Genomic DNA, 11173 nt, shown 5'->3' with positions numbered 1-11173 from the left:
ACCTTGTAGGAGGGACCTGAATTACAGACTATTTTAATAATATACTTTACTTAATAGATCTGTATAAAATATTATGTCAGCATATGGTCATCATAAAAATATTGATGAGATATTGTACATTCTTTTTTTCCATACTATGTCTTTGGAGTCCAGTGTGTGTTTTACACTGATAGTACCTCTCAATTTTTACTAACCATATTTCAAGCGCTCAATAGCCACATGTGGCTAGAGCTATCATATTGGATCCTCACATGTCTATACAATACAGTCAATTACAGATGGATGAAATATTTGAGGTTGTTCTCCAGTCAATTAAAAGTTATATTTTTCTCTGAAAGGATTCTATATTCATAAGGCAGCTGAGTAGTTCAAATGTAACTTTTATTTTGCATAACTGGAAAAATCAATGAGAGCAAGGAATTGAGGAATGTGTTAAAATACTCATGAATGTTAAAGAGATTACTTGGTCAGGAAATTCATTTATTTGATTTGATTTGAGAAAAACTTTTTAAATTGTCAGTATTCTAGTTAATCAAGATCCCATCGCCAGGGCTTCCCTGGTGGCGTAGTGGTTAAGAATCCGCCTGCCAGTCCAGGGGACACGGGTTCGAGCCCTGGTCCGGGAAGATCCCACATGTTGCGGAGCAACTAAGCCCATGCACCACAACTACTGAAACCTGCGCGCCTAGAGCCCGTGCTCTGTAACAAGAGAAGCCACTGCAATGAGAATCCCACGCACCACAACCAAGAGTAGGCCCCGCTTGCTGCAACTACAGAAAGCCCGCGTGCAGCGACGAAGACCCAACACAGCCAAAAATAAATAAATTAAATAAATTTAAAAAAAGATCCCATGGCCGGACCATCAGCGGTTACTCAGTCAAGGAGAAGGCAATTTCCTCTTTCTGGGTTAATTGGGGAGTCCATGAGACAGAACTTTAGTCACTCTCTTTTTAAAGGCAATCTTGGCAATAAAACCCATGTTTCCTGATTAAACCTGAACTTGAGGGTTTGGTTTAGGAAACTGCTCTGCTCTCTGATGAATTCTGATGGTAACTTTGACCCTTAGATCTGGATTGATGAGAATACCAATGATTGTAAAAAAAACAAACGAACAAAACAATATCTTACAATGTAGGCTAAAGAATAAATGGGATATTTTAAATTTCTCCTTAAGTGAACATTTCTATCTGATGGATACCCTTCTGGTTACAGTTTAACAGTTCTTCAGTTTATCACTGGGACATCACAATGTGAAGCAAAAATAATATTCTATGAGGGCGTGTCAAGGAAATCATTATATATAGAAATTAGTAAGGCAATAATTTTCTAAATTATTAAAAAACAGAGTCACTGTAGGATCTTCAATTCTCTCGTAGTAAGTATGTTCAACCTGCTAGAGTTTCAAAGTTTTAAATATATTTATAACACAGAGGGGAATAATCCCTCGAATGTATATTTCTTCCATTGACAATAAAGGTCTGATGGTAAATTTATAAGTACAGAATCCATTCCCGTTCCTTGCTCTCATGTGGGAGCTGAAAAATCCCTGCAACATATAGACTAGGAGACTTGGAATCTAGTTTTGGCAATGCAATTAATTCAGTGCTTGTCCTCCAGCAAGTTACTTCACCTTTCCTGGATACTGCCAGTGAGGATAAATCCAGTGGGTTTTCTGAAAATCTTACTTTGAAGTAGTTTACTCTAAGGCAAAATCATTTCTCTATGCTTGCCATCTCCCTCTTCTAACATGTCCAAGCAAAACTTGGTTTCACTCTTTAATAAATGTCTCCTGTGTAAACCCAAACAGCAACTATAAAGTTAACTTATCATCGAAGTACGGAGGGAGACTTCAGGTCGAGGGTTTGTGGGGACTTCATGGCTGTGAGCTATAACCGGTGGTTGGCAGACTCCTGGCTGGTGCACGTTCTTGGGACCAAAGTCATAAAGACTAAAAGTTTTATGACTGCTACCTGAAACCAGTTTTTTCCTTCATACTTTGAATTAATTTGTTTGTTCACACTCCATTACCATATATGATGACCCACAACCTTTCATAAACGCATTTTAAATTGCATAGCTGTAGGGACTGATTATTTATTTACCAAGAGTTTTACCTGTGCATTAAGTATTCAGAGAAAGTAAAATAAAGTATGTTAGAAAGAAAGAAAAGTTTGATAAAGGACTTTCCCCCCTCCAGTATTGTTAAACTAGTAAAGATTCAATCACATGCAGTTTAAGTAAATTCCTAATGGATTTTTCTAGAAGATGAAAGATTAAATTATTTTATTTAGTATAAAATATGTGATTTTTCAGACCCCAGAAAAATAACAAATGCCTTTCTAGGCTCTCATCAAAGAAGAAAAAAATACATATCTTTATTCTTTAAGTTCTAAAGAGATAATATTTGCTATGATATATGTTTTCAACTTTTCAGCCTTTAATCTCAGGATGGTGGAAATCTTAGACCATCAAAGACGAATAGTTCCATAAATATTTAGGCCTAGGTGATTCCCTCCCCATTGTTTTAAAGTTTCTTTTACTATTGAAATATTTAAACATATGCGATAGTAGGGAGAATAATATATCTCATGTATCCATCATTCAGCTTCAACAATTATTGACATATTGCCAATATTATTCCACTTAAACTTCTCACACCCCTGCCACTGAATAATTTTAAAACCAATCCCAGTAAGGACCAGATAATTCCTAAGGTTCATTTCAGAATGAAAAATATGTAATTCTAATAATAATTTGTATATCTTATTGATCAATATTATTATGTTTATACATTGCTATCCCTTGTGGTAAAGGGGAGTATTTTAAATTATGAAAATGAGAGGGATTTTTTTTCTTGTTTTTAAAGTTACTATACACTATGCCACCAGTGGTCACACTTTATAATCACAGTATTTTTATTATATCTGAAAACACATAGCTCACACACAAATTGACTTGTATTTTTGAAAACTTAAGCCAAAAGGTAGCTATGTATAATAAACCAGCATGAGAAAGTAAACTTAAAATATTCTTAACATTTTCCAAGTGTACATTTAAGGGAACTCCCATTCTATTCACCACCTATCACTGAACTAGTTATAATGTGAAATTAATCATTTTTTGTTTTGTTTCCACAGATTAGTTTAATAGTGCAAGCTCCCAGGGGAACTGGTCTTGGGTACTAAGAAACTCTAACAAGTATTAAAATGAATCTTTAGCTGCAGAGTTTCATTCTAACAAATATTTTAAGGGTGCCTTCTGGTCTTCACTGGCCTTCAGAGCATTTATTGCCTATTTTATCTGGCTGTCATTAAATTAGTGATTATTTATAAATTTGGATATCCCCAATTTTAATGCAAAAGTTCCAAATTTGAACTTTGAATCGCTTTAGAAAAGATTATTTTCTAGAGAAAGCATTTGTAGATTTTTGTTTGTTCTTTTACAGAAGATAAGCACTTACACATTGATTTATGTGGTTTAATGTTTGTTAACTTGATTATATGTCCTTTACTTCTATCCATAACTATGGCTTTTGACTTATAAAATAAAATTCTAGAGAGTAGAGATGAAATCTCTTTAACTCATTTTATAGAGTAGCTCTTGTAAATAAGTGGCTAGTAAATGCTTTTGATAATGACAATGAAAATGACTGAGACCTACAATTAATTCTGTGAGAGAAGCAGCATGGTCTCTTGCCACAGTGCCTCCAACAGGGAAGAAATTAGGATCTCCTGCCCAGCCCATCATGACTGAGTTGAGATTTCTTCCTTGTGCATGAGTTCCACCATTTTCTATAGCTGTCGAATGAGCTGAGGCAAAGTGCTGTGGGAGAGTAGGCTGGGGATGGAAAATAGTGACAAAAAGCTTGAACTCTGGAGTCATGCAGCCAGGGGTTCACCTTATTACCCATGTGACCTTGGCTTCCTGACCTTGGAAATTTACTGACTTCTTTAAGTCTTTATTTTCTCTTCTTAAAGATCCCTAGGATTTTATAAAACCTTCCCCAACTTTAAAATAGCAATAATAATAGTACCTACCTTGAAGGGTTGTCATGGGATTGAGTGAGAATTCGTCAAGAGTACAATGTCTGACACATAAAAATATCTCAATAAAATTTTTGTTATTATACCGAGTCACTCTTTTTTTTTGGCCTCGCAGATTGTGGGTTATTAGTTCCACAACCAGGGATTGAACCGGAGGCAGTGAAACTGCCGAGTCCTAACCACTGGACCACCAGGGAATTCCCCGAGTCACTCTTAATGCTTTTATTTACAAATTATTTTTAGTTGCTAACGGCCTAAAGACCCAAATGTGAAGTCATTCCTTTGTTTTTGTTTTAATTCAGTTTCTATGCAATTGGCTTATTAAAAATAATAATATTTACATCTTAATTTTCATAGTATTTTATACTTTTCACAGACAGTTTATTTCAATGACATGAGAACAATGACTTTAATTGAAAGGCTTTATATTTTCCTCAATCCTTTGTAATTGTATTTTTCTGAAATGCCAACAACAATGGTGGTAGTAAGGCTTAAAAAAGTTCCCTTTTGGTTATCCCGGTAGTTAGGAATTGTGTATAAAAAGGTGGGCACAAGAATTAGGTTGGATACTAAAAGAATTATTTTTACAAAGTAGAAATACTAGATTTTTTTTTGCCAGATGTCTAATAATCTTTATGCATGTTTTGATGTGGAACGATCTCCAAAGTCTGTGGTATAATGAAAACAGCAGAGTGCAGGACAATATTGTAAAATATGTCCCAATACTTGTTTGAAAAAAATACAGACAGAAAGTTAGACAGATAGGCCTATACGCTTGTATAGGCATAGAAAATTTCTGGAAGGATTTATAAGAAACTCTCAGTAATAATTGCCTTTGAGAGAAGGTTTACTTTAGATAAGAGACATTTCAGTATATATTTTTTAGTACTTGTTAAATATTTTTTCAGTGTGTATTTTCCTTTGTAAATAAAATTTTAAATAAAAGTTATCTGGTACAAAAATTACCATGACCATCATCAATAATCATTTATTGAGTTTCTACCCATTATAGGCAACGTGCTAGACTTCGTCTGCATATAAACTAATATTCACAAGCATCCTGCAAGATCAGTCAAAGTTATGTAGCTTGTACAGTACTGCAAGTAAGGGATGGAGTCATTTTTTTCTGATTTTAACCAGTTTCCAGAAATCTGTAATTCATGGCCACCAGTATAGGCATTTAGCTCTTTACTACATAGAAAATGAAAGGGATTTCTCCACTATGATCTCAAATCATTGAGATTACAAATTCTGTCAGTATCTATCACTCCTAGAGTTTTATTTAAGGTAGAGACTTAAAATAATGTCTTTCAAACCGAGTTTTCATTTTACCTATTAGGACAAACTTGTCATATAATTTTTTCCAACTTGGAAGCTATAACCAGGATTTTCACAAAATTCAACTGATTTCTGACTAAATTTGTTCTGCCATTTAGTATGAATGTACCATTCCTACATGGCTTTTAAAGCATTATAATTAGGGATACAAAAAAATATCTCCTAACTTACACTATGTCAATTTTTTCCTGCTCTTACATTATTTAAGTAAACACTATCATGTTTTTGTATACAAAATCAGTGACATGTCTGAGTATTATTGTACAATGTTTGTTCTATTGATCATTTCCAGTTGTGTTTTGAGGAACTACCATAAAATTGTCAAGGGCCACAAGGAGGTGGCAGCATAGCTACATTATACGGCCGGTCTTCATCTTTTATTTGGGAGATGGGAGGGAAAGCAGGGGGAATAGCAGAATCAAATTCACTAGCAAGGAAGAAATGAATTGAAGAAGGCCCAGACTGCTCATGTCTGAAGGAGAGTACAGAAGTAGAACATGTGGAGTAAGTGCTCACAGGCTCAGCGACACTAGAATGGTCCTGGCTGTGGGAATGTGCCTATTGCAGATTCCATGGTTATATACTGATTCTGCTCCCAATTTGGTTATGTGGATAGTTCTGCATGATTTAATCAAGGTGAACTACACAGAAAGAATAATTATACTTGTTCAGAATTACTTGTTCAGAATAACTATACTTGTTCAAACTATACTTGTTCTCAATTCAGGGCATTGAGACTAAACCTAATTTTTAATGTATTTAATTTGCCATTCCTTCATATCTGAGAGAAAAAAAATACTGTAAGTTAATGTTAAGTCCTTAGTCTCATTTTATGTTTTCAAAAATAATATGATATCCCAAACAGCCATCAAAACTGTCAAACGCAGCTATTGCATTCCTCCCGTTTAGTCATTCAGATGGTTTTCTAACAGCAGTGTCCTCAGAGCTTTTCTGCCCTTATATAAAGATTTACATAAACCGTGGCTTTAGAAATTATAAATCAGCTACTTTCCTCTCTCTAGAATATCAGTCCTAACAACAATGTGAGTTGACACCATTTCCTTTTTAATAGAATTAAAATTTTGTTTTCTTTTGTTGTAAATTGGGGAAGGAAGTGAGAATATTTAAATTTTGATCGCCATTTTAACAAACGATGCAGCTTTAAAAATTAATGAGGTAGGGTACAGTGGAATAAAATTTCAGGTCTATGAAGACTTTGGCTCATTTTACTTCTTCAGAATAAATTGAAGTCTCTTCATAATGTAAATTTCTCTTTCTGCCCTTCCCATATCTTGATATCTTGGAAACTCCTTGTGCCTTCTTCTCTTAACCTTCTTTTCCCTCTTTTCCTTCTCCCTTCCCCTTTTCTCATGTAGAAAAGGAAAGTGACACTTTAACTCCAGGAACTTCAAATTGCCCGGCTTCTCAACAATCTTCCTGGGGGCTGGCCTTTTTGTCTGAAATCACTACATTGCTAACTTCTTTTGATTAAAGCAGCAGGTATCCCAGATAAAATCTAAATCTATGTCTATAAAGAAAGCAGCCATTTGGCAGAGTGCTGCTAATACAGTACACGGCACAAATAAGGCTTGGCTGTAGAGAGGGGTAAAGAAACAGGGCATGGCTCCCTCTCTGGAAGTCGCTCAGTCTTCAGTGGTAGGACCCAGAGCAGCCAAGGGGAACAGGTTATGGAGAGAAGTTTTCTTGTGGAAAGAAGGATGAGCAGAAACTAAAGGGAGCTTTTCACCTTTATTAGCATCTTTCATGAGAGGAGTATTCCGAGAATTCCCAGAGTGGGCAATCATTTAATTAAAAAATTGTTGAATGAATGAATAAATATGAAAGGAATTGTCCCACTCATTTTTTTTCCTTACCTTAAAACCTGGGCAAGAGTAGACTGCATTTAGATATGAGACAACTAATTATTCTTCTTAGCAAGTAATTATATTCCATAAAGAATGCTATTCATTCCAAACTGCGGTCCAGAAGAGCAGGAAAATAAAATGCATCAACATATTTTAGAGCAAGTAACCGAAGAAGAAATCTACTAAGCTTATAAATGATTTGCTACAAGATTAGAGAAAGTGCTGCCTCACGCTTCTAGCAGATTGGGAACCCTGGCTATATTCCTTAAACAATGAAAAGTTTAGCCACTTCTGCTGCTTCTGTACTTTAATTTAGTTACTTTTATATGCTTAAGTGCCTTCAGGAGCCTCAGGCAAGGTTTTGAAGAAGAAGGGATAAAATGCTGAATCTTATAAATCTCTTCTCTCTCTTTAAAGAGTATAAAAAAATACCCACGTGCACTAAAGGCTGGTACAACAGTGTTAACTACAGCAAACAGTAGTGACTTTTTTTTTTTTAACAATAGTTGTGGAGGCATTAATACTAAGGTGAAACCAGCTTAGTATTCCGTTTTGACATGTTTAACCAAGTGTGAATTGAATAGCCTATAATTGTAAACAAGATACCACATATTGCCTGACTTTCAGAATTAAGTTTTTAGTTCTCTGTCCTCAGTCAGTAAACATTTGTGAAGCACTTTTGTATATCTTCTGTTTATTGGGAACTAGGGACAGCTGTGTAAGTAAGATGGATGGTTTGCAATAGACCTCTTCACTGGACACTTTTCTATTTATAGTGTTCGTAAGAAGCAGGAGATCACCTGAAGGAGTAAGGAGGATACTTTCCCATACCTTTAAGCTTACCTTTGCCAGTTGCTCGTGAATCTCAAGCAGGCTGGGTCGGTTGACCTTGGGCCCACTGATGCTGCCAGTGTTGCGATAGTACTCGATCTTGGGAACAGCATCCATGGTGTTGTGGCCAAAGGTTTGTAGGTAGTATGTGTTTGTGTGAGAATCATAAGCATGAAAACTGGCATCTGTTTTAGCAGTTTCTCCAGTTTGGAGGAAGTTGTCATAGCGGTCCTGATTCCCAGGTCTAAAGCTGATTCTGAATCTGTTCTGGCCTTCATCCCCAAAAGAGGTTTCCTCATAATGTGGAGGGTCAGTGTTGTCATTCGCAGCCACACTGCTCTCATGGCTCTCATTTATGACATTAACTTGAAAGCGATTGGCATTACTGGGTGCGGAATCCAGAAATACATTGGAAGAGTTGTTCAGTGACATCTTCCGAAACGGATGTTTTGAACTAAGCTGTCTGCTTTATGGTTGCTTAAAAAAAGTCTATAGATTTCCTCCTCAAAACAAACACTAATGTGTTTACATTAGGGAGCTCCTGGCTTTTGTTCTAGAAGAACTCAATAAATAGATTCTTGATATATTGTCTCCCATACAAGCTTCAGAATGTTCTTCAAAGCTGTCATTGGAAAAGAAAATTAGACTTGTTCCAGATAATATAAATATGTTTAAGTAGGGTTGGGGGTATGAGGGAACAGTTTTCTTTCATAAGACATACGATTTTAAATTCATTTCCTTAAAAATTACCTGTCCAGGAACCTTAGTTACCTGGGCAATTAAATCCCATAATAAATAACTGGGGACCTGCTTCGGCAAACAGAATTTCCAATGGAGTCATTAAAATGTTACCTGCGTTTGTAGTATTTGCTTGTACTCAGTGCGATTGGATTCAATATGACTTTAGAAAAGATATAACTCTACCAACTGAATAGAGTAAGAGCTGATGAGAGTATTCTCAGCCTGAAACAGAGTTCATTGACAGTGCTAAATGTGGAAACCGCCAAGTATTTTGTGATTGATATTAATATATATTATATAATGAATACATTTAAAAATATTTTTAAAACTTCTTAAAAATACATTCTTGTCAGGTTATAAATATACATCCTGTCAAGATGTCTCTGTGAATTCTTGGGTCTTTTACTAGCCTTCAAAATGTTTCATTTGCTCATACATTTGTTTGTTTAACAAATGCTATTATGGAACCTTTAAAAAAAATAGTATTCTGGGTAAGGAAATAAATCTCAGTCCTTAATAATTCTACCTATATTTAGGTAGAATAATTATGTTCTACGGATTCCCTTTCAAGAAATATTCTAGTCTTCAAGAGGTTTTTATTTGACTGTGAGATAGACTACATAATCATTTTCACAATCCACGATATAAGCCCATCTTGGAACATTCTTTCATCAGAATAATATCTCTTTATTGATACCTTAAAATTTGGCTTTTCAAAGAAAGTTCTACAAAGATAGATAAATACAAAAAATTAACAAAAAACCCCGGAAAACCTTGCTTCTCACCAGCAGTTATTAAAGCTATTTCTTTGAATTAAAAACAAAAAAATCTCAACCTCAACTCTCAAATAATCATTCCTGGAGAAATTATAAGTGAAACTATTACCTCTTTAGTTTTTATGGAACCTCTCACTTCTCTTCATTACCCTTGACATCCTCACCTTTACTCCACTCCTCAGAATCTACTTTATGACATAATGTTAAGTATGATTTTTACCCTGCCCAGAAACGTTTAACTTACCACCCAGGAGCCTTCTCAGGAAGCATAACCTACTTCAGCATCACCCAGGCATATATGCAGCACTTAGCTTTCACCCCCAAACCTTAGGCTTCTTCTTATTGGTTAAAATCTTCCTTGAAAAAGATGACAAGAAATGATTGGCCTGGATAAATACTGTAGGCCCCACCCAGCCATTAGCGCAGAAGAACCTTAAGTACTACATCAGCTAGTAACCAGGAGTAAACCATTAATCCTTTTAGACAGGAAGGCAAAGTTTCTTTAATGCATGAGGGGAGTTGGATTGCTCAACAGCCATCATCCAAGAAAGTATGAGCAGTGCTTCAGTCTGAGGCTAAATAAATTGAATCTTGCCATCTCATTGCACACGATCCCTAGTGACCTCCTATTGTTCAGGGTATGCAGCAAAATATAGGCCTCCAGAGATAATTTCTATACTTTGTAACTAGACAGTGGTATTTGAGATTATTTTATCTTGCTTATAGCAGATATTATCTTGATTCTTCTCTGCACAGGAAGTGAGCAGATTGGGAGTATGATCAATGATGTATTGGAAATATTTCTACTTAATGGGAAAACTCTTTCAAGCAGAAATCAAACTATGGGTAAGTTTTCCAGCGGCACTGCTAAATGACCTTTTTGCCTCCACCCGGCAAAACGTTTTCATCAGAACTGGTTTTTGAGTTTTGTTGAGGGTAAGGTTTGGCTCAAATCTGTGAGGTGGTGATTATTAAGACAGCACAAACAATTCCTCTGTGCAGCTTCTGTCCTTGGTTTTCAATCGGGATGACTGAAAGAGTCCTCCTCGTGTTTTATTAGAAACTATTCAAGTGACTTCCAGTTGCCCGAGCAGCAGAGTTGTGGTGTAACACAGAGATGAGGAACAAGTCTCTGGGGTCGGCATGCTTGATTCACATCCTGGCCCTGCCACTTCCTATCTGTGTGAACACTGGTAAGTTACTCAGTCTCTTTGTGCCTTTAACTTTCTCATCTGTAAAATCAGTTGTGAATAACGCTGTGCTGTAGACTCATTGTGAGGGTTAAATGAGTTAATTTGTATAAAGGGTTAATGTGCTAATTTTAGAAAGCACTAGTTTGTACTTAGTGCTTGCCTTTACTATATCGGCAATATTGACAAGTTACTGATAACTTTTGCATCCAAGATTCTGGGGTGAATCATTAGTGATTGGGATAGGTACTATGCCTATTAAAACAGGGGAAAGGTAGGTTGGTGAACTGATAGCAGATTATAGAAAGGAGTCTGGAGATACCTCAGTACAACCCCTTAGAGGCTCTTAGTCAGGTAACTGTCATGCTAATCAGTCAGGCTCATGTCAT

The 11173-nt window shown here is 35.9% G+C and overlaps 1 protein-coding gene and 1 long non-coding RNA gene across 2 annotated transcripts in view; one reads left to right on the top strand and one right to left on the bottom strand.

The window, feature by feature from the left end:
• The window catches only part of SLC12A1 (solute carrier family 12 member 1), a 91017-nt gene extending 81944 nt beyond the window's left edge, over positions 1-9073 (bottom strand). Inside the window, exon 1 of the mRNA XM_079914318.1 lies at positions 8090-9073. Coding sequence (XP_079770444.1) covers positions 8090-8509 — 420 coding nt within the window. The 5' untranslated portion in view covers positions 8510-9073. The remainder of the gene's footprint in view (positions 1-8089) is intronic.
• Positions 1-11173, top strand: part of LOC307182800 — a 129305-nt gene that overhangs the window by 108187 nt on the left and 9945 nt on the right. Inside the window, exons 7-8 of the long non-coding RNA XR_013827263.1 lie at positions 10351-10440; positions 10655-10787. This is a non-coding gene — a long non-coding RNA (uncharacterized lncRNA). The remainder of the gene's footprint in view (positions 1-10350; positions 10441-10654; positions 10788-11173) is intronic.

The sequence above is a fragment of the Stenella coeruleoalba genome, assembly GCF_951394435.1.
Source record: "Stenella coeruleoalba genome assembly, chromosome: 2".
Lineage (NCBI taxonomy): Eukaryota > Metazoa > Chordata > Mammalia > Artiodactyla > Delphinidae > Stenella > Stenella coeruleoalba.
Note: the sequence above shows the minus strand (reverse complement) of the source record. Positions and strands in the feature narration are given on the sequence as shown.